General features: G+C 34.2%; 1 protein-coding gene across 2 annotated transcripts in view; it reads right to left on the bottom strand.

Annotated features, from left to right (window-relative positions):
- TBC1D19 (TBC1 domain family member 19) overlaps positions 1-23,839 on the bottom strand; it is a 48,382-nt gene that overhangs the window by 5,482 nt on the left and 19,061 nt on the right. For both annotated transcript variants that reach the window (XM_050338390.1, XM_050338391.1), the window contains 11 exons: positions 23,401-23,464; positions 22,421-22,467; positions 20,324-20,434; positions 19,430-19,502; positions 18,474-18,512; positions 15,041-15,153; positions 9,348-9,422; positions 8,826-8,888; positions 4,936-5,020; positions 2,608-2,652; positions 1,465-1,497 (listed from right to left, as the gene is read on the bottom strand). In XM_050338390.1, coding sequence (XP_050194347.1) covers positions 1,465-1,497; positions 2,608-2,652; positions 4,936-5,020; positions 8,826-8,888; positions 9,348-9,422; positions 15,041-15,153; positions 18,474-18,512; positions 19,430-19,502; positions 20,324-20,434; positions 22,421-22,467; positions 23,401-23,464 — 748 coding nt within the window. The remainder of the gene's footprint in view (positions 1-1,464; positions 1,498-2,607; positions 2,653-4,935; positions 5,021-8,825; positions 8,889-9,347; positions 9,423-15,040; positions 15,154-18,473; positions 18,513-19,429; positions 19,503-20,323; positions 20,435-22,420; positions 22,468-23,400; positions 23,465-23,839) is intronic.

Here is a 23,839-nt window from a genome sequence, read left to right as displayed (position 1 = left end):
GATATGAATACATTTGTCTGCAGATGTATGTATACATATGCACATAGATATATGTACATTTATACATATATATATGGAAACATGCATGTGTGAATTTATTTTCATATCTATGTATCAGAGAAGGTGGCTTAATGAAAAAAATGGTGTCTGTGTATGAGAGGTGGGGTGGGGTGCTAAGGTAGGGTGAGATGTTCACAGAAATGTGTATTTACATAGGGTAAGAAAAGCAGAGGGTGTTATCAGTGTTTATGTTTATAATGATTGAAGATGGAGGTGGAAGACTTGGTAGTGTGCATATGTACACAAAGGTCAGGAGGGTAACAGAACAGCCTCTGACAGTTGGCACCCCACAAATGTATGCATGCAAACAGGAAAAAATGTATAGGATTTACATAAGGACCCAGATACTCCCTCATAAAGCAGCACAACATGGAATACAGAGGATGCTGTGCTTGGTCCCAGCCACTGTACCCACAGCCTGGAGTTACTGTGTTCCTGCTGCCTTGCTTTTCAGCCTCCCTCCTTCTCACAACCAGCATGTTTTGAGCCCTTGCAAAGGCTCAGGAGGGAGGGAGGAAAATTTGGAAGATGTTGTTCTCAAGGGCAGAGTCAAATCCAAACATTTTGAAAAGTGGTTCACACAGAACAAGCGAAAGCCTCCTAGTGAGTCCCTAAGGAGGAGTTTGTAACTAAAGTGTTCATTACTTCAAAGACTTTAGATTCCCTAATCAGGTTCAGATTTGCATTTCATATTTAAATTGTGTGATTTTAATGATTGTGTGATCATAAAACTTACTAGTAGCAAAACATAGCATTTTAAAATACAGCATTTTAAGTATAATCTTTAAATCTGCTTGCCCTGTGATGCCACAAACAACTCTGATAAATCAAAACAAAAAAATGAAAAGCGAAGACAACTACCCTCACATTGTTGGAGTGCATCTCAGTAGCTGCCTTGTAATATCTGAAACCATGGACATTTTTCTGCTTTTTTCCTAAAAATCTTATTGATATTTGTGCTTCCCTCTGTGCAGTAAAGAAGCAACCATTCTGTTACACAGTGCTGTTTTAATGCCTCTTGTAGACAAATGGATACAGCAAACAGGCCTTTTGCATAATTCATGTTTTCACGAACTCTTTTCACAGGTAACTTGGTCTATCCATAAGTGAAACACAAGAAAAGAGCACTTTGTTGACAAACTTTATCCCTCTATTCATGTACATTAAGATGCACAGCTTAGCTCAGCTATTAGCTCTCAAAGGAGGAACTCCCATACAGTAGAAAGTTGTAATATAAGTCACTAGAAACAGTCTGGAATTTTTAAAATTATATACAACTGTTTATAAAAAAAGAAACATGAAAACATACACACAAGTTTAAAAGTTGCAGAAAAGTACTTACAGCTTTAAACTGCAATATGATAAAAAGCAATCCCGAGATTTTAGTTTATGAGTCACACTTACCATACATAGAAAACCCATGAAAAGGAATTACACCTACAAAACAAAAATACTTATTTTTTTGTTCTTTTATAGTCCTTTTTATCAATACAAAAAGAATTCCCCCCCTCCCTGAGTTATTAAATTCCATTCTGCCCATCATAGGAATAAAATATTTCCTTGTTATGGCACCTGCATAGATCACACTCTTGTAAATATTCTAGTACAGTATCACTTACTTCAGTACAACCAATTACATACTTAAACACAAGCTATAGTTCCTGGAAAGCTCAGTTTCCATGAAGTTGTTACATAAAAGCTTTGCCAATATCAGAACCTAATTTCAGATAAATGACAACCTGTAAATGCCATTCAATGACCAGAGCAGAGCAGGAAAAAAAAGGAGGCCAAGACCTCCAGTAATTCATGTAGCACTCAGATAAAACATTTACAGTACTTGGCAGCTGCAGCACAGCAGCTCTCTCCTCCTTTCCAGCTGCTTTTAGCTCCCATTCACTAGTTTTTATATAGGACTAGTAAGAGGAAGCTGCTTTGACAAAAGGTAAGACAAGGCCAGAGACACAGATTTAAGATTGGTGACACAAGGCCTTGAAAGCAAGAGCAAAGACCTTGAACTGGAAATACAAATGCAGTGCAAGACCAGGGAAAGGATTCAATAGACAGGGATTGAAATGGTCAAAGAGTTGGAAAAAACAATTTCAATAACTGAAGTTACAACAACAGCAATGATATTAACTTAAAATTACATAGATTAGTTATGTCTGAATTTTTAATATGGACACATATTTCAAAAGGACAAGGCTTTAGGGTGTGGTTTGTTGAGTACTGAAAAGCTGGGAGGTCAACCAATGTCAGCATGTATCACTCAGATCCTCTTAAGTGGTGATACAAGACTGGAACACAAGCTGCTGCACCACGACTTGTTTTCCTTCTCCTGCTCCCACACAGACAAACTCTATGACTACTAACACCAGGCTGAATGTGGATTTGGAGCAGCTTCAGTCCAGCTTACTCCTTTAAATTAATGAATTTCACAGAGTAACAGTAAAAATAACATGTGAAAGCGAGAAAAGTTATCACGTATTTGAGAAAAAATTCTGTATCTTTACAATCTACCACTAGAGGAGGCAATAGTATAATTCATACCATTTGGAGGATAGAAAACAGCATACTCTTCCATTCCAAGTTTTCCTGTGAACCATCAAACCACAAAGAAAATGTGAATAAGCAGTTAAAAAGTGTAAAGATTTAAATTTTAAAAGTAGATTCTAAGTTACAATTATACAAAAAATAACTAATTACATTATGGACCATCTGATATTGTATAAAACAAGCAAGCAATGCAATAGGCAGGTACAGTGTCAGATATAAAACTGAAATGCAGCACCAATAAAGAAGGATGACGAAACAACAAAAACAACAAAACAGAGGAGGAAAATTTCAGCAATGCTGTTCCACAGAGATTTTATTTGAGTGTGTTTTAGGAGCTCTAAAGGTGTTTGCTGCAGACCTTGAAGATGGCAAAACTCTGAGGGGATAAGGTTAAGGGCAGAGTGACCTAGGGACAGGAAAAGCATTTAAACAGACACAAGCACAGATAAAAAATATTCAAGGCTTCATTAAGCCTGTAACAGAGAGGAAGATGAATGGCACAGTTCTGATAGAACTAAGAAAATATTTAAGTAATCTGTTTGGATACAAAAGACTAATTAAGTAAAGAAAATCACGGATCAGATAGACTGACCATATAACTTACCTTCCCTGAAAAATGAACACATTGTATTATTAAACCATATTTTAAGTACAGAATCTAATAATCAAAAATACATTATTAAAAATAATTTATTTATAAATAAAAAGGTGTTATTATGCATAATTGTTATAATTAAAACATGTAATAACTTTAGTTTTAAAATGAGAAAATTAATCTAGAAAATGTAATCAGTTACATGAAAATTTATGGAATAATCAGAGATCCTTTAGACCTCTGTATATTCTGTTCACTCTATACAGAAGAATTTAGCACAGGGAACTTTTTTCAGGTTCAATGGAATCTGGACTTTTTTATTTTCCTGCAGCATGAATTGACTAAATTAAAATCAAAATTAACCTGCGAAACTCTTTATGTAAATAAAATCAAGTACTTCCCAATTGTAGAAATGAGTTGTTTCATTAAACTAAAAAATATTTTCTCCTTTTCCTTTCAATAGATTGCTTGCTGAGCAGTCAGGAGTTGTAATCTGGAGGGAGAGTATTTTTAGCAAGCACATCCCTTGGAAAATTAGCCAAAAATAGGACCTATAAGCCTTTCGGATTTACACTGCACAGATTTAAATATCAGCAACTTCGTTCCCCAGATTAGTCTAGGAATAAGCAGGATGTTCCCCATAGCTGTGTTTCTGGGCCCATGGCTCTGTGTCTGAAGTGAGATGTGGGACCCCCCGCTGTTCTGCTCTCAGGTGAGCCATTTGCTCATTTCCAGAAGTAGGTAAAGAAAACTCCCTAATTCAGTTAAAGAGAGAGAAAACACCCAAAAGCAACAAAGAAGGAATTAAAAGATTAGAAAACAAACATTACCTCTAGTGACTTAATAAGAGGAAAACTGTTAGCTGAGGTCCTGTTCAAAATAAGTACTTGGAAATCACATTTGGCTTAATAGAAAGGCACCGGGGACCAAGAAAGAAAACGGGAATGTAGAAGGTAAAGGTACATGGGAAAAAAAATGACTGGACTATTACATGACTCAAGAATGAAAGAAAAATTAGGAACCTCTGGGTAAAGTCAAGGCAGGTGAGGCTCTAAGAAGCATGGAAACAGTCCAAAGGTATGGCATTAGAAATTGGCAGAGAACGCAAGTGGGTTGAACCAATAAATTTAAGATTATTAAGAAAAATAATGACAACCTAAGCCAAAGAACATCTAAAAATCAGCTAACACTCTGAAGATGTCATGCTTTTTAAAAAAATCAGTTTTAAGTATGCTTGGTAAAGCTCTACTCTCCCACACCTTTGAACAGAGCCCACAGTTCTCCAGCAACATGTTCTGCTCCTGTCTACAAATATCTGCAAAACTCACTGCTTTGGGAAGACAACATTCTAGAACCATTTCCAGCTGCTAGATTTACTGAAATTGCAGAATACAACACTGTATATTTAAATTTCTGGCTCTAATGAAGACAGATGTTGTCAAGACTTTACCATAGTTGTGTGTTTCATTTCTTTGGTAAAACACTTCAGAATTATACAGAGAAAACTGCAGTAGAAGAACATCATTGCAATCCGGCCTTTATCTGATCAGCTTCTGAACTGTCGTAATAGAATCTGTGCAGAAGTCAACTGGATACACTGAGGTTTTATTGATGTTCTTTTATATGGAGTCTACGAGGTGTAATGAACATGAAGCAAATTCACATACTGTATAACTGCAGCAGCCAACAAAAATCTACATGATCTCTCTTAAAACAACTCCTTTTACCTTGTATGTATGATTTGGGTGGAGTGGCACTACTGTAAGTAAAGTGTTCCAAGACAGATGTATCTCGGGAAAAACAGAGTAATACCTGTAAAAAAGACAGAATATGAAAGTCAGCTGACTTGCTGAATCAACAAAGCAATGTCAAAGAAATTTAAGGACCTGCCCTAACTGGCACCTATTAGATGCTGTTGAAGAGAGTCAATTAGGTTGAAAGTTCTTGATCAACTTAGTTTATTTTGCTGTTCAAATTTCCAGGCTCACTTTAAACTTGATATGATTTTACCTTCACATTCATTTGTTGTCAGTTAAATGTTCTCCAACCCTCCTCTTCTTCCCCTCTCAGCAAACGTGTCACAACACTGGTGACACTGTGTGTGTAACTGGGTGCTTTGATGTCTGGTAGACTGTTTTTTTATTCAGTTACTATGACCTGGGGAAGTCCCAGTAAGAGAATAAGTAAATGAACCATTTCCATTCTCACACGTGTGCAGTTCCAGAAGGATGATCATTTGCTTTCATTCCCAGGATCTTTACAGAATGCTTGCAAGAAATTCAGCTCTTTCAAAAAGTACAGATAATAATGTTCACCTTGTATCCCAAAGGTCTGAAATGCACACTGTATTCTGTAAAGTATATTTGTGGGTTTTATTATTTACACAAATGAAAAATCCAGTATTCACAGCAACTGAGTATAAAATTAAATAGTAAAAGCATTCATAGAAACAAAATAACGAATCTCATCCTATCTGGAGTTGTAAAAAATGTGATAATTAGTATTGTATTTTAAAATCTTCATGTTTTCATGCAACCAAAAGGTGCACTATCAAAAATGTACACAAGAGGGCAGACGTAAGGCAGACTTCAACCTGCTGCTGACTTGCACACCTGAATCCCTCTGCTCTTGCAGGTTTTAAGAGTTTGTTTCAACTGCAGTCGAGGTGTAAACGGTGGAAAGGTTTTAGATGCTGTTTCACTACTTAATTTATCGAGAATATAAATGAATGGATTTTTCCTTCCTCGTAATTACTGCAAAAATCTTCCAGATATCAGCATTTGTCAAAAGGAAACATGCAAAATTAAACATCTGAGCATTATTTCTTTTTCTAATTTTTTTATGAAAAGGTGGTTATATTTGGAGACTTTTTCTGGTTTTGAACCTTAAAACTATTTCTCAGATACAAACATCTTATAAAAAATAAATAGGTTCTTTATCTCAAACACTTTAAGCTAAATATTATTTTGTGCAATATACAATCATTTTCATAGCTGCCAAAATATCGCTGACAATAACAATACACAGGCAAATGTAATTCTCTGTGTATGTTAACTGAGGTGAAAGAAAAAAAAACTAATCTGAAAAGGACATAAATTATATTCTCTCACAGGGGAAAGAATGTAACCTTAATTTGAGGCCCCCTTTTTTTGGAATACAGTGTCTAGTACCAGTATCTGGAAGTCTTTAAATTAAGACCATGCATCTTCATAAGAGGTAGGCTCTAGCTCAAACAGAAGTTATGACTGTATCTAAAAACTGCTGGGTGAGGTTCTTTGTGTTATTATGTATTCATTATGCAGGATGTAAGACTAAAGTATTCAAATTGAACCTCTGGCCTGAAATTAGAATTTACAAACATATTAATCCATGTGTTGTTTTTGGCATTAAAAAATTGACAGTGCTAAACAAAACAATGACATAAACCCTGTTTCAAGTACAGAAACGTTTGGTAAACTATTGGATATTTATAATCAAAACTGAACAGAAAACAAATTAATTCAAATCACTAACAGAAAGAAATAAAAACAAAGCCAAAGCTTTTATCAAAAAGAAATTTATTAAAAGTAACTGTATTTTATTTCAGTAATAAAACCATGTAAACTTCAGGATAAAGAAAGCAAAATTATTAAAGGAAATAAATTACATAATTTCAGTGTTCTTCCTGAAAAGGCCTGCAGGCTGCTAAAGAGGTACCAATAATCCAATGAAATATCCTCATCATTATTTTAAGCATAAATTTTCTTGTTTTGATGGATGTTTTATCTGCTAAGCAACACACAGCCCACTATGCTCATTGACTTGAAAAATTCAGAGTCATGGAAAAAAATCCACAAAACCAGTGCAAAATGTATCTGGTTTAAACTAAAATTTTCATTACCTTTTTTATTTAGCCAATATTTAATTCCAGTTATTGTATTAAATTGATAAATAATATCCCATATCAGATTGACTCATACTGCAGAATTTTTCCAGGGGATATCAAACAAAATAATTTGGCAGCAAAGCATTTGCAAATTAGGTTGGAAGAGGAAATTATCAAGGAAAATGGACAGCTTTCTACTAGAGAAGAATCTGAAGAATACCATGAAGTAGCAAAAAAACCTAAAGCAACAAATAATTAGAAGTTTGAGATATTCTCTGCCTGAAAGCCTTGCAGTAAAACTAGCCACATAATTTTTGGTGACTCTCCTTCAAAATTACTAAAGACAGTTTAGTCTCTTTTATGATTTTCATTCTGTAGTCATTCTTTTAGTTAACAGTTATATAAAAAAATTAAAGCATTCAAATGTGCTATATACTGAGAATGATAAACAAAATCTATTTCTGATGGTCTTAAAACAAAAGTTTATATTGTACACCAGTTCACGTTCCTTCATAGTTTATAATTCTGTGTCTAGTGGAACTGTCAGTTAATGACTAATTAATACGCCTTAAAAGTCTACGTAACAAATGAACTAGGAATGAGATTTTCACATCCCATGATGAAGACACAGTGTTACAATAATGAAGATTATCTTTGACCCTTAAATCAAGAAAAACTCCTACCCATAAATATTCAAGTGAACTCAATATTTGAGTTGTCATTATGCAGTTTTCAAATTTTAATTCAGAAACAGATTTGAATACAGACCTTAATATTGTAACTATTTTAAGTTAAAAAGGTCTAATTTCACAAAGTTATAGTTTTAAGTATTAATGTTAAAATGCTTATATACTAAATTATATGTAGACATGATAGAATAGTATGCTTAAATAGTATTGTATGTTTTTTATATCTGTATGGACTAAGAAGTATTAAGGACAGTCTCTTGACTAATTAAATTACTAGCAGTTTTACATATTCCCATCAAAGAAGAAATTATTTAGTTTCACATAGCTCTAAACCAAAAAAATAAGCAAGTCTAACTTAACAGACGGGACTAATGAAATCAAAAGCACTGTGGAAATGTTAAGTTTGCTGCATGACATTTATGTTGACACTGCAATCAACTACACATTAGGAAATTCATAGATGTAATCTCCTTCTATTTAAGGGCATCTAATAGGCAACAACAAAGATAATTCTTTATAAATTAGCTTGGTACCCCATTACTAGAAGCAGCTTTAGAATGGGAGTAATCCTAGAAGTAACCATACATATCACCACCTTATTCAGAATCAATTACTCAGAACCAAGGTCTTTAAATTAAAAATATGGCTATACAAGATCTTTTATACTTATTGCAATAGGTCACTTTAAAGCAATTTTTTTTAATGTGGAACCCTGAATATACTTCTTAAGTATTAATTTATCTGTATGACACAGCTTTAATTCCTTTTTTTTTATTATTGCAAAGCTGGAAAGGGGAACAATATGGCTGACTTTGTATTTTCTTACTGCACTGGAAAGACATTTTGTAGGGTCCTTCACTGTAGGAGTTTTAGAAGCCTGTCCTGCTTAATGTATTTAAGATTACAAGTTTGTTACTCAGAAGGGAAAATATATGTAATACAGCAAACAGGTGCATGTGTCCCACTGTACTCTGCCTACGCAAAGGCAGTCCTCACTCCAAAGAAGGTACAATCCCACAGAAGTATATTTCCTAGCTTTTCGAACCAAAAAACAGTTACATACCTGATACAAATAATCTTCAAATACAAAATAGTAGTCATCATTGCTTGCTGTCAGCTTTACATCCTGTAATTAAAAAAATACAGCAGTTTGAAGCCAAAAGGCCTCGCTTCAGACTCCCATGGAGGCTAAACAACACAGTGGAAGAAGACAGTTTCACCACTGAATCATGAAACAACTGTAGTTAAGTTTATACTCCATATTTTAAAATTAAAAAATACTGTATTAACATGATGAAGTATTCAAAGTAAAAACTTGAAATGGAAGCTGTCATACTCTGTTCTTTGTTTCTCACAAAACAAATCAAGGCACCATTTCTTTACAACTTAGAAGTTCAAATTAAATGTCTTCCACAAGAGACAACTCAGGCAAAAGGACTGAGTTCATGATAAGTTCATACTAGTTCTTCTTACTTTCCTTAAAACAAAACTATCTAATATTTTCCTTGTTACAAAAACGTAAACAACAAGATACCAGAGTGAGGAGTATATAAATCATTCAATCACTGCTTAGTGAGCTACTTACTTTGTAAATCAGGTTGTCCACTAAAAGGTTATGCTGAATCACATTTGACTTAAGCTGTTCATAATACAAGATATCCTAAAATTAAAAATATTACCATCATCAGTCTGAGATACAACTTTATGTTTAAACTAACAAATTCAATTTTTAGCAATTGAAAAATAAAAAAGCACGTATTCAGCTGAAAAAAATCACTTCATATTTATGAAGCAATCTATCATGTTTTATTCTAGTTTAAGCCCTAAGAATTAAGACTTCAATGAAATTCACAGAATATTCTTATTTGGAAGGGACCCACAAGGGTCATCAAGTCCAACTGAAAAGTGAATGGCCCATATGGGGATTGAGCCCACAACCTTGCTGTTATTAGCACCAAGTTCTAATCAGCTGAGCTAATCTCAGGATCTTGAGACACTGTAAAATGAGCTCCCCTTTAGTTAATTAATAAAATGAGAATGAAGGGACTAATTGAAACCAAGGATCCATATTTTCCAACCTTTGGTTCTCTCTCCACCTAAAACCTTTCCAATGCTCAAAATCATTAGGCTTTATTTCTTTGTTACCCTCTATTTTCATGCACTTCTCCACAATAGGTTCTGTCTTATCTTCAAGCATCAGGGAGTTGCTGCAAATATTTGACATTAAGCTAATACTAACCTCTGAATAACCTAAATTTGTGCAAAGATGAAATGATGAATATTTTAAAAAATCCTGTGAAGAGTACAAAGAACTCATATCTTTTTTAAACTCCAATTACTTTCTGAATATCGATAGAACATAAACAAGGATGAAGTGATGGGGAAGAATCAGAACACTTTTCTGCTTTTACTTATTCTATCCCTTTCTCCTTAGAATGAGCTTGCAAAGGAAAAAAAAAGGAGAATTAAATATTGCACTGTTGTCATTTAACTCCCAAATTCCTAAATACCCCACTGCCATTATGCCTACAACTGAATAACAGTTTCTGATGGATTTGAACTAACAGATAAATTAAATCAGCTGTCCTGAGGCTCCTTCCCACCTCACAAAACTATCTGGAGTTCAAGGTATCTATATGGACACCACACAAACACTTGTACATTCCAAGCTTTACATGTTTACTGCTGATTTCTTTGACAAATGGACAAGTATGAAGTAAGGATTTAAAGAACACATGGGAAGTAAGATGAAATTTTGAGAGGGAGAGAATGGAAAAAAATGAAGTCTGAGGAACATTTTAACTGGTTTTTCTATTAATCAAAAACTAAGAAGCAGTGAATAGCATACACTTAAAAACTATTAGAATTAATATATTATTAAACTGTTAAATTGAAATGAGGACAAAAGCAGTATTTATTAGGTACTATAAATATTAAGTATTTATTAAGTATGACTACCATACGGAAATTTTTTTTTTGAGAAATAAAAAAAGGGGAGGTATAAATATTGTACTATTACTTCACAAAGGATCATACATAAATATTTATTAAATGTAAATTATTTCCAGTATGAAAATAAATTTCTGTTCTTCAAAGCTACAGAGAATCACTGTAATATTTGAGTTGCAGCTTTAAAGCATCAATACTGTGGTTTAATCAAGTGTAAAACTACCAAATTAATAATGTCTAAAGGCTTTTTTGCCATCTCAAATGATTGTCTATATTAAAACACAAGAAGCTAATAAAAAAAACCCAAACCAAATACCAACCAAAAAACCCAAAACCAAACCAAAACCCGTGCTCAAGGGGTTGGAACTAGATGATCTTTAAGGTCCCTTCCAACCCAAACCATTCTACGATTATAAGATGAACAGAAAGGCAAGCTGTCTACCTGAACTAGAACTCAAGCAAAAATGTTTGAGCAACACATCAGAAATTACTGAAACGGGACTTGCAAAGCAAAGACAATCATAACCACTCCAAGAATAAAGCTTTTAGCTCATTACTTGTCATTCAGTTCCTTTTAAGTTGTGATTGTTGTGATGCAAAATGAAGTGGGCTTGGGAATCATGCCAGGTTTTCAGCCACAACAAGGCTTCGAGAGGATCTTGCCCATGTGTCTTAATAAGACCAGAGGCTTGTGATTGATGCTGTATTAATAAATTTATTCCTTAGATCTGAATCATAAACGTGATTGGTCACAGAATTACTTTCAAGACATAAGACTCTCCGGTGATCAGTCTCTCACTTACACATGGAAGAATATTTTAAGAGCCTCACTTAGGCTTCAAAAAATATTCAAATCTCCTTTTACTGTTTATTGGCTGCATTTGTTTCTCCAGATGAGATAACTAACTCACTATTAGCAGGTTTCAGGAGTGTCCAAAACCATGTTGTTACATTTCTTATGTTATTTAAAATGATTTCACTTACAAAATCAAAATCTTATCATCTTCATCCAATTCATCATTTCTTCATCTGCCAAATTTTCATATAACTTTGATTTGTAAACTTTTTCCCTTTTAAAAATGTATTACACTTTTATATAGACTGTAGTTTTTCTCAAAATCATATATTTTGTTTTACTACACCTCCAAATCTTTCCAAATTGAAATAAAGCACACTTCAGGCTTGCAGTGACCAGCCCTCTTGACCTTACAAAACCACATCCCAAAATTTCACCCCAACACTCATACTGTACCCACTTGAGAGCTTAAGGGAGCTCAAAGTAGCTCACAAGCAAGAGAGAACAGCACCTTTCAGCAGAACCCAGCAAAGCTACTTTAAGCAGAATCTGGTGATTCACCTTCTTCAAAATGAAGGTTTGGATTACTCAGCAGCCTCTGTGCAGGCACAATCCACCTGTGTCGTGTCATGAAATCCCTCGCACTAGAGCTGCACTCTCACTGCTGAACTGTAGGCAGCTCATGAATCATTTTTAGTTCCCCTTGCCATGTGATTGCACTGTCTACACTTGCCTCTCAAATCTAATACAAGGAATGAGTGGGTGAAGCACAGAAATAGGAATATGAAGAAAGACTGACACTGGGGAGACCAGAAAGGAGACACTAAGGTTTACAGGAATGGGATGAAGCCTAAAGAATGGCAACCAGCATTAATCAGGTGAGCTCTAGATTTTGAAACAGCAGCACCAGAAACAAGTACAAAATAAAAAACCTAATCAGATTACACAAAGAGAAAACAGATAAAAGAGTTAAAGGAAGTCCATCCTGGTAAAAGAAGAGTCCAAAACTTTTTCTCCTTTTACCAGAGATCTGTGAAATGTACTTGTAAAGTACATCCTTCTGCATTCAAAGATGATGCCAGTGCATTACTGCTGCTGGATTCTCTGCTTTTTGGATGGGGACTTTTGGGTACTGATCCTCATCTAAGAAACTCTTCTGATAAGGCACAGATCCCCTCACCTATTTATTAAGTTTTTAAACCTCAGAAATTACATTCAGTAAAAGCTGTAGTAAAGGAAAGTATTACTAATTTTTGCATACTGGAATTTTCAGAATTAAGATTTGCAACCTATTAAATCAAAAAAATACAGGGGAAAAGAAAAAGCTCATCAGATAATGAACAAATTCTTTTCTAAACAGTTTCAAAAGCATACAATGAACAAATAATCGTGAAATACTCCAAACAGAAGGAAAAAAAAAATTAAACAGATTCTCAGTAAGTGTGTGCCATCCATTTTACGCAACGATGCAGACATCCCACAGGAAATCATTGTGACTGTGTGATTCAAGATCATACGATAAAAATACGTATGCAGCAAATTGGACTGTTTGCACAGACAATATTAACTGTGACACTGCTCACCTTTCCAATGTTTGTCTTTGCAACCTTACAAATGCTCTTTTAACACAGTTCCTCTAAAATGTACCATTACAAATGAAAACTAATAAACAATTCATTGTCAGGCAATGTGTTTCCACATTTCTAAATAATCTTGCATAGAGAGCTCACAGTTTATCAGTTTTACGATTATGATTCTGGATTGTCTATCATCCCTTGCCTGGCTGTATATTGGCTTTATACCGAGGCTGAGCTTTACTGAATAAAATTTTCCAAACAACAATATTGGATGCTAGCATACCAAACCCTAATAATGTTTTACATTAAAGAAAGGAAATTCACAGTTTGTGTGAGTTAGAAATTCATACAGCTATAAATGCAATGTAGCCTAAACTGCAAATCAGAAGTCTAACAGGCAAGAAATGACCGCAACCACACAATTCAACTCCAGCAGAGAAACTATTCACAAGAGGTAGCGGAAAGAAGTGTTTGATATGAAATGCAGCAGATCATGCACATATTAAGCACACAGTAAAACCAACCATAAAATAGAGTTGAATTTTAAAAGGACATAACAGTTTGGCTGACAAATACATTAACAGTAAGGCATAACTTGTTTCTCTTTAGAAAAGATAATCATAGAAAATTGTCCATGTGTATTTCAGGAAATGTATTTTCCCATAACAAGTCATGCTTTCAATTGAACATAAGATGAAAAATTTATCATTTTTCTGATTATTATCTTGACTTTCAGTAATCAAAACAGCATACCTGATTTTTACTCAATTATTTCATTTTTCAGGTTAAGATAAACATGCTTTTAAAACATGAAGCATTTAACCGAATATAAGCAGATGCTACGTAACCAACAACAGTAATTTCACATCTGTAATGTTTTTGCTCTCAAAAAGATAAAGGCTTATAAAATTCAAACTATCACAGCCTAAATCTAGTTTTGAGCATCTTACGTAAGATGTATAGTATTTTATTATTACTCAGCATCATTTACAAAAAAATTAGTATGTTATTTACTAGAAACAAAAGCCCATTTTATTTTTTCAAAAACAAATAAACTTAGTCATTCTAATACCAGTTCAAATAACTTGAAGTCCTTAGGTAAGATGTTAATGAGTAAGATTTACATTTGTTTCTAAGGGCAAGACTTATGAGTGTACTATGTAGTTACCAATAAAAACCCCCAGTATCACAAGAAAATGGCTCCACCCTCAAAGGACATGAGACACTGCACAATTCTCACATTTATCAGCAAATTTGTATGTATGCATCTTATTTTTTATTGATGCAATAAAAGCTTTGCATCAAAGTTTTCCCAGTTCTCAAAATATTTTAAATAGGGATTTTACTTTTTAAGGTATATTAGATATACTGACTACAGCATGGCTTCAGATACTGCAAAAGAATTCATTGTTGAGGACTTGCATCAACTATAAGGCACTATGAAAAACTGCTGCTGTACAAGGGAGTATGAAAACAACCCACATCTTCTAGCTCCTCTCTCAGTGTTTTTGATTGTACACATGCACTATATGCAATAATATATGAAGCCATTCATAAAATATGTGCATGCATATGATGAAAGGTTCAAACAACCAGGAAAAACTTATAACACATCTTCTTTTTATAAAAGTTGGCAAAAATAAGAGAGGTCTTCTTTCCAGGATTTTTTTCTTGCCTCCTGAAAAAGTCAGCATCATATAAGAAAACCTCAGCAGCTAGCCAGCTCAACTGAATAATTTGTTCTACAGTATTTTGCTCATATATCTATTAAAAAATTAGGGAAGAGCCTACAAGACTTCACCACAGCACAGAGTTTTTTTACATCATAATATTTATCAGTTTCTGTGACAACTCAGTAGAGCATTTCTATTCTGGAAGAAGATGACTAGAAAATATGTACTTTCACTTTCGTGTTCTCACCTAGTCTTCATTTTTTAGTCTTACTTTGTTCCTTACCTCTGGTTGATTAGAAATATTAAGAATGAGGGCCCACAGATCAGCTCGGAGTGCTGTTGGACATCCCTGTCGAACATATTGTTGAGCTGCAGCACTATCTTCCTCTGCTAAAACTGGAAGAAACAAAACAGGTAAATAATTGAGATAGTGTAAGACTTCTTTCAAATACCTTAATTTTTAACTTTAAAAACTGGTTTACCGTGCTGGAAGCATTAGCTAACGGGAAAACACCGAAAAGTTCTGGTTACCAATTAAGTAGTTCCTTGGGAAACAAGGCCATTGGTATTAATAAGCAAGGCTGTACTACCTTCTGTCATAAAACAGCACTTAATATGTATCCATGATTATATCAAGGCTAGTTGCAGCTAGTAGGCATCAGGCAGAACAAGCAGTCATACACAGTCACAAAATACTCCTGTTTAATTATGAGTGGTATGTCAGCTCAAATAAGAGACTGGCACTCATTCTGGCTTTTCTGTGTCTCCCTTGTTTCACGCCAACTATATGAGTATCTTCACAGGTAACTGTGGGGCAACAACTTCCATTTCAGAGTGAACTGTCATGTCTTCTCATTACTGGTATGCGTACTCTGGAGGATAAAGACCTTCTTTCTCAAAACATTTTGGTTTTCCTTCATACTGACATAAAACAAATACTCTGCTGTTGACAGGTGTGCTTAGATGAGTCATTGTTGTGAAGCTTCAGGCTGCTCTGTCTCAAGGGTCTCATACTGAATACAGGACTGTACGTGCTGTAGGACAGACCGTCTCACTCCTTACTCAAATCTATACACTTGAGAGACAAATATCTGTGGTCGAGAGGGCACGGAGTAACTGCACGTAGACCAGTGTGATCGATAGGCAGATCTCGTTTACTATGTGTTACAGCATTTGTTTTATACTCTCACACACATACATGTCACTACATTATTGGTTAACTATAAGTACATGTCGCTGCATAATTGGTTTGCAATAGTTAAACAGACTTCTTGCTACTTAGCACATGTTGCTATGTGATTGGTTTGTATGCACTGTCCATGCACTGTCCGTGCACATCAAATCACTGTCTGTCTCTGAGAGCTCCTTCTTATTATCTCAATAGTTTACATTCTTGCAGCCTGATACTAATGCCAGTACTTTTCCTGCAACCTGCAAGCAGGCCTCTTGCTAAGGCAGGCTAAGGCCTATTAGTATGGTTTGTTCATAGTGCCTGTTTTAGCCAAGCACCCCACATATATCTTTAGCTATTGTAATCTGGTACAAGTGTTTCCCTCCAAGGTTATGTGATTAACTGTGGACTCATATCCAAAATGTCTTTTACAATAGGGAGTTGGGAGAAATTTCAGTGATATCTATCTAGATCTTCTGTGATATCTATCTAGACATCAGGTAGGTGTTGTACTGGTACTCAGAAGTTTCCAAATCCATATTCTCTGATTTTTCTAAAATCTCTATGAAATAACTTGGTTTTATAAATCTCAGTAAATTCAATATTCACAATACCTGCCCTGACGTGACTTAGAAGGAAGAGGTTTGGAATTAAAAATCTATCTAATTGATTCTTGTCTTCTCTTAAATACTGAATAGACCAGTTTGCCAGTTTTCTGTTTAACCTGCGGAGCACTAACACAGACGTTTTGTGATCCTTTGCTTCTAAATGAAGAGCAAAAATTAAAAACATTCCTACATTCTCCACAAGACTTTAGGAAGACTTTGGATGTGATTCATCCTCGTGTCCATGAGTGTTTGTCCTGTTTTTTCTTCTGAGACAAAATATTAAAAAGTAGTTTTGCTAAGTAGAACAAAGAAAAATCCTCAGACTTGGCAATACATCGAATATAAAAGCAAAATCATTACATCAGTGGCAAATAAAGTCATAACTAACACCCATTAGAGCATGCAGCAGGACTCCCACTGAATGAACTGGGATTTCAGTTTATGGTCAAGACTTTTAACTTACGTTTTTACAAAATTCTGAGTCCTTGCATACAGAAAAACTAAGGCATTCTCTGTAACAGAGGTTGCTCTATATAGACAAGACATAAAAGTAAGAACTACAATATGGAGTTGAATGGATGGCTCGGGGAGTCCAGAGAAGTAATTTATTTGGAAGAATGGGAAAAGAACAGAGAGCATGGATGGTACCTAATGAGTTGCTCTTGGATCAGAAAACTTACAATGAAGGCCAGAAAGATGACCACAAAACAAGACATCAGATAGGTCACTCTTTTGTTACTGCAACACATAAAAGAGGGAAGGGAGTACTTCTGAGATGGTATCCTTTCTCTTTTTCCTTTGGTAGTGCTAATGTTTAGCAGGAACAACAAGAGACAGTGAGAAGCAAATATTGAGGGATTCCAACTATTCCTTCTATGTTTCTTCTATAAGCAAACCTAAGCTATTAAATTATTATTTCTTTTATCTTTTTCTTTTTTTTTTTTTCTTTCTTTGGGTAGGTTATTTCTTAACCTACTAAAACAACCCTGGAACCTTTTCAGAAAAAGCAGTATGCAGAGACAAATGAGTGAATTTTCCAGAGTGGCTAAGTATTGCAATATTCTGCAATTGCAAACAGTCATTAAAATACTCTGTTCTGACGCACAGGCATAAATCCCATTACGCTGATGAGAACTTTGTGTGCAGAGATGGGAGTCCACAGTATTTTCATTTTTAAATGAAATTCAGTAGCAGCATAAGTTAAGTTATCACCAAAAAGCTATGTCTCTGTGCTTCCCAATTCATTTTTAATGAAATATCTGCAGAGTTATTTATCTGATAGCTACTGGTAGACTGCAAATGTTTGCTTTTCTGTCTCTGTCTAAATGACAACAGTATTAGTGACTGTCTTATCTAAACTACAATGGTATTACTGACAATGCTTTGTGTTAGCCTGCCTAAATTCTTAAAATTCTAAAAGGTACATGGAAATTAAGATACAAATTGACTAAACACATTCCTAACTGTTGGGGTAGCTTTGCAATATATAAAAGGATGTAGAAGTTTTAAGGTTGTTTAAAGTGAACATGCTTCCAAAATGGCTTTGTAACTCTTTGTGTAAACCCCTCTTTTCTTCTTCCCAAGGTTCCTTAGTCTTACCTCTACCTTTGGAATGTCTAAGAGATAACTGAGAGCTCATCTATTGGTTGTTAACTCCTTATTGTCATTGGTTGTTGTAAGACCTCCTGAACTCCCAGCGGTCATTTTGTAATCCCCCCAGGAGGTAACAATAAAGTCTCTCTGCCTCGCTCCCTGCTGCTGTCCTGTGGTCTCTGCGAGAGCCATGGGACGTCTCGTGGTTGGGGGGAGGGGGCACCGCTCCTCTCCAGGACTAGGGATAAAAGGAAAAGCTTCTAGCCTGGAGTTCCCCTCCCTATCCACCCTCAACGTTCATCACCTAACTACTCAGTTTATTACAGATAAAAACAGATCCATACCTTTCTGTCCAACACGTACATGTTCATTTTCAAAGAACTCTAGAAAATAAAGACACAGAGAAGAATGGCAAAAAAAAAAAAGATACTTCAGCTGGTGATGTATTTTATATTATTACACACCATTATATTCATCTGATATGTACTGCTTACATCACTAAAAATTAACCTGCATCAGCACCAGTTCTCTTTCAAAATCTAAGAGGAAATAATACTACAGGATTATTTCTTGTCTGGAGGACACAAATATCAAAGCAGCCCTATACTACATGAACTTAGATTTTCAATTAGGTAAGTTTCCATTTAAAAAGAATACTGGTAATAATATTGATACTATAGTGATTTCCATTTTTATATGGAAAGACCATTTTAAAACCTCTTATACAGGCATAGATGCATCCATGGAAAACCAATAGAAGTTATGCACTATTTAAGCTACTGAATATTAAAATATGGATACATTAATATATGGACATATATGGATATTAAAATATGTAATATTTTCTTAAAAGTCGTTATTTAAAATACATTTTTTGTGTGTATATATTAAATATATATATTTATAAATATAAATATACTTGTGTATGTATATACAAATAAAATATATTTTTATACATATATATATGCCTGTCTATTAGGTGGCTTAACATTTATTGATATTTTCTGTATTTTTGGAAACAGTCAGCGTGGTTCTCTAGATCCTGAGGTGTTTCATCTTACTGAAATCAATGCATTTTCAACTTCTGGTAATGATTTTAAATCTTAGCCAAATCTGACTCTTCATATATGCAATGTTTTCTATTATTAACTGTATTTTACTAAGAAAATCACTACAACCACAATTACAGAAGAAATATTTGTGGTTTATTATAAGAAAAACATACAAATTACTTGATAATTGCAAAGTATTCTACTCATTAGTGTTCTATTTAAATGACTGAAGCACAGCATTAGCTTACCAGGAGGCACTTGTGCTGAATCATCAATACCCAGCTGTCCTATATTTAAGCCTAGTTCACTGAAGTCTTCTTTCTGAAAAGAAACAAAATCACAAAAAAGTAATTAACAATGTTTAATTCTCTAAATTACTAGAGACTTCTTCTTAAAGGCTTAATGCAAATCTTTTCTAAACAGAATTAAGTTTTTTTAAATGCATATGAAATGCGTATGAAATATGGAGTCAGGTTTTAAAAGAGAAGAATCTCACATCAATTCTTACTCTAGTTTTAGTTATGAGCCCCAGTTTGCATGTCAACTGTGACCTACACCTGGATGTAGTAAAGTGGTGAATGAAAGATCAGGTTAAGGATCTCTAATTCCCAGCTCTTTTCCAACACAGGTGAAAGTTTTTCTACAAGGATAAAATCCCCAAGAGTCTCATCAGCAAAGTATTAAGAAGAATTCTCCTATTTTCTAATTATAATACACTAGTACTCAAACTTAAAATTACTTTGAGAAGAAAATCAGAAGATCAGATTACTGATCTTGTACAGGATCAAATAAAACTTTGAATTAAGGTACATATTTCAAGTTTCTTGCATAGAAAAAAAAAAGACTAAGTGAATAACATGTACAGAAGTGTATTTTTGGCACAAATTAAACCTGTGTAGCACAAAATCAAAATTTCCCTACTGGCAGATAATTTGCTGTGTATGTTTTATTTTTCATTGAAAATGTCTTTTAACTTTTTTATGCTCTGTATTTTAACTACATATTTAGATTGTTTTTCACTTTCAAAAGGAGAAACTTATGATGATACTAATACTCTTATTCCTTAGAATCTTTTTCATCTCTTTCATTAGGAAGGCAAACCACCTCTTATAGAAATCTCTTATAAGAAAAAATATACTTACCAATTCTGAAATATCTTTCACTTTTAGAGGAACCTGAATTAGCCCCAGATGATTTCTGAAACTAGGCTGTTCTCCATTTTCATAATTTGGGTTTCGAAGATTCATCAGTACCTTAAAAATGGTAGCTCTGTCATTCCTTGCTTACATTCAGAACTCAATTCTTAACATCACCAGTATAAGAAACAGTAAATTCAGCATAAAACCCTTCCCCTCAACTTACATAAATAGACCCAAATTATTAAATTATATCTCAATATTTTCAAAATCAAAAAGGATTCAAACATTTAAGGAAGCAAACACATTCTACTTTGAAAAGTAGGCTCATAAAATGAAATAAAAAGGCAGAAATAATTTTTGATTTATGGGATTAAGTGCTGACTACACAGTAATGTCCTAACTAAAATCTACTTCCTCATCAAAGCTACTCAAATCCCAACAGAATATTTCTGATGGTTACAATATCCAGGATATTCTTCAATATTGCTTTTCTCTGAAAGAATTTTTATCCACTGGTATTTTATGGAGCTTCCAATCAAAGTGCTACATAACTTACTACTAAAATAATTTCTTACTAAATAACAATATATCTAAATATCTTCTTTCATTTAAGAACAAAAGTAATTACAGAATTGAAAACCTAAAGCAAGTATAAAATTTAAAGGACAAGGAATCATGTCAAGATAAATAACTGTGATCTATAAGGAATTTAAAGTCTCTTCCATATTGTTATTCCATGGTATAGATTTTGATACGATGTTGAACTGCAAGTATTCTTTCTAACACGACTTTCCAACTGCTATGAAATTCTTTAATAACATCCTACCTCTACAATTCTCAATCTTGTAAGTAGTCTAATACCATATAACCTCACTGTCAGACTTGTAAATTTAAAGAAACTGTAAACTCTGGAAAGGAAACAGTATAAAGGAAAAAGAGAGTGATCGTGAGGGTCATTGGATAGGGCTAAAAAGAAGATTGATTTGTTTACAGATCCAAGATTAAGGAACACAAGTTGGTTGTTAGTCTAGTGACGGAAAACAGAATAAATGAAACATTTTTAAGATTCTTATGACAAGTGAACAAAAGGAGCTCTTTAGAAATGTCATAAAAAGGATAGAGAGTTTACTGTTGGATTCAGAAATGCATTCACAATTCATAACCATGAAACAACTTACACTTAAGTCAGAAACACTATAATCTCCTCTACAACTACAAAGCACATTCCACTAAATTTGCACTGAAACACGTTGAAATGCGAATACATTAATTCTGACCGATAATTCAGTCAAACTTCTAAGTTTGACTCTGTAAATTTGGAGGCCACCTTAACTCCAGAATTCTACACTGTTGTCATGCTCTGGATGAGTATGTATATACTCAAAGTATATACCGATAAAAGTTTTAAAAATTTTATTTCCAATCACATTTTAATCAAAAAATCTCCTACTGTGTTACCATTAAGTTCACTATTGTCATTCACTGTCCATTATTTTATGCTTATTCTAAACACAGCTGGTAAAGCAAGTTCGATTTTACTAAGATGTTCTGTGCTTGAGCCATACAAAATTATGAATATTACTGTCATTTCTGAGTTTAAATCCACAGTCACCATTCTTTTAATGGTTCAGTTTGATTACAGACAAAAGCCTCCAAATTCCACACAGTCCCTTTTCATGTCTGATTTTTTACAGTCTTCATAGACGACCTACAATTTCAACTGCATATAAGTCTGCAATCCACCACCATCGAGTGTATGAGCTTCACATATTGTGATTTATCAGCTTAATGTACTGGAATTTAAAACATAAAATAATTTACAAAATCAGTTGGAGAATTGCTCTCAGAGGAAAAAGTTAGCCCCAGACTGTTCTTTGGAGAAAGAGAGTTTATCACAGGTACAGTTTAAAACCACAATTAAAGAAAAGGGGCAACAGCACTTTGTCCAAACCTGGACTGTTATAAAAAATATGCCAAATTTCACTTGCTATAAAGGACAACTTGTATGAAATACACTTACCAATTATTTTTTCCACTTCACATAAAAGATTATAACGGATACAAGTCAGTGGCTGATGCTTACCTCAAGGAAATGCTTACCTCAAGGAAATCTTTAGGTGCATAAACAGGCCGGAAGAGACTTAGATCTGAAATGAGATTTCAATGAACTATGTTAAAACCAAAATATGAAAAAAACATACACCATATCTATAACACAATCTAGCAATCTGAATAACATATTAGAGCAAAGATCAAAATAACACTATCACAGATATCACACCTACAATCACCACATATTCTCTCACAATTATGCTACTGATAATGCCTACTGAAAAGGGCTGTTCTTTAAGGTCCCTTCCAACCCAAACCATTCTATGATTCTATGAAGTGAACAGGAGTCACAGGATGCTTTTACTTAATCTCATAAGTCTTGAGACTGAACCATTTCTAGACATGAGACAGGATATTCAAAAGCAGGGTATTTCTTAACAGCTTAGACTGTTGAATTGCACATACTGCTGTCAAACAAAAACTAGGGAGTAGTCATAAACAATCCATGAAAAGTATCTGCCATCGGACAGGTGGTACTGTGATAGAAACTACCACCTTTGAAAAATCCTTTATTTTAAGGAACTTGGATATGGACTAGCAATGCAATTAGTTTTGCTCTCCAAAAATATATCACTGACTATTCTGTGCAATAGTTATTTTTACCTTTTTCAAGAAAAAGTCTGAGCTTAATTATCCACAGTTCTGAACACTGTCTTTCTATCAGCCTGAGTTTACACTCTGAGAGGAGCTGTGTCCTAATTGTATTAATTTATAAAGCACTGGAATATGGAGTATTCTACCATAACCTCTCAGTGATGATTCAATACTAGTATACCATAACTTGGAACAAAAAACCAAGTAAATACTTATTTACACATAATGACAAATTACCAATGAGAAAAAAGATTGAAATCAGTTTGCCTTGAAGAGATTAATCTTTGACTGATAAGTAAGATGTGCATTCCACCTTTCTATGTACAAAAATGTAATTACATTACATTAAATGTAATACAATTATTTGACCTTACCTGGCTCATCAGTTCCCATTTCATTCCATTTACTAAGCAGTTCTTTCTGTTCACTTACAGGCCTCTGAAAGGCACAAAAAGTAACTCTTCTCTTTTTAACAGTATGAATGAAAACATGACCATTTCAAATATGTATATACTAATGTAACACTTTAAAAAATAGTACCAAAAACTTATTTGCTTAAAAATTTTCCCCAGCCTGAAGGTACATTCTACTGTAGGAGGCCCAGGTTCCACCTCCAGGAAAAAAAAAAGGAGCCCATTAAATAGTTTCAGGTGTTTATTAATGAATTTTATGCTATTTAGTACTTAGTTTCATGTTATTGAAGATTTACTACCCATTCCATAGAGCTGTTGGATTTATTCCTTCCCTGGCAGTCATGAAAAACAAACACAGCTGCATCCTTTATCTCATGATGAACCACTGAGGTTCTGCCAT

This window comes from Myiozetetes cayanensis, unplaced genomic scaffold (assembly GCF_022539395.1).
Source record: "Myiozetetes cayanensis isolate MyiCay16 unplaced genomic scaffold, myiCay2020 scf7, whole genome shotgun sequence".
NCBI classification, from domain to species: domain Eukaryota; kingdom Metazoa; phylum Chordata; class Aves; order Passeriformes; family Tyrannidae; genus Myiozetetes; species Myiozetetes cayanensis.
This window is presented reverse-complemented; position numbering and strand designations above follow the sequence as displayed.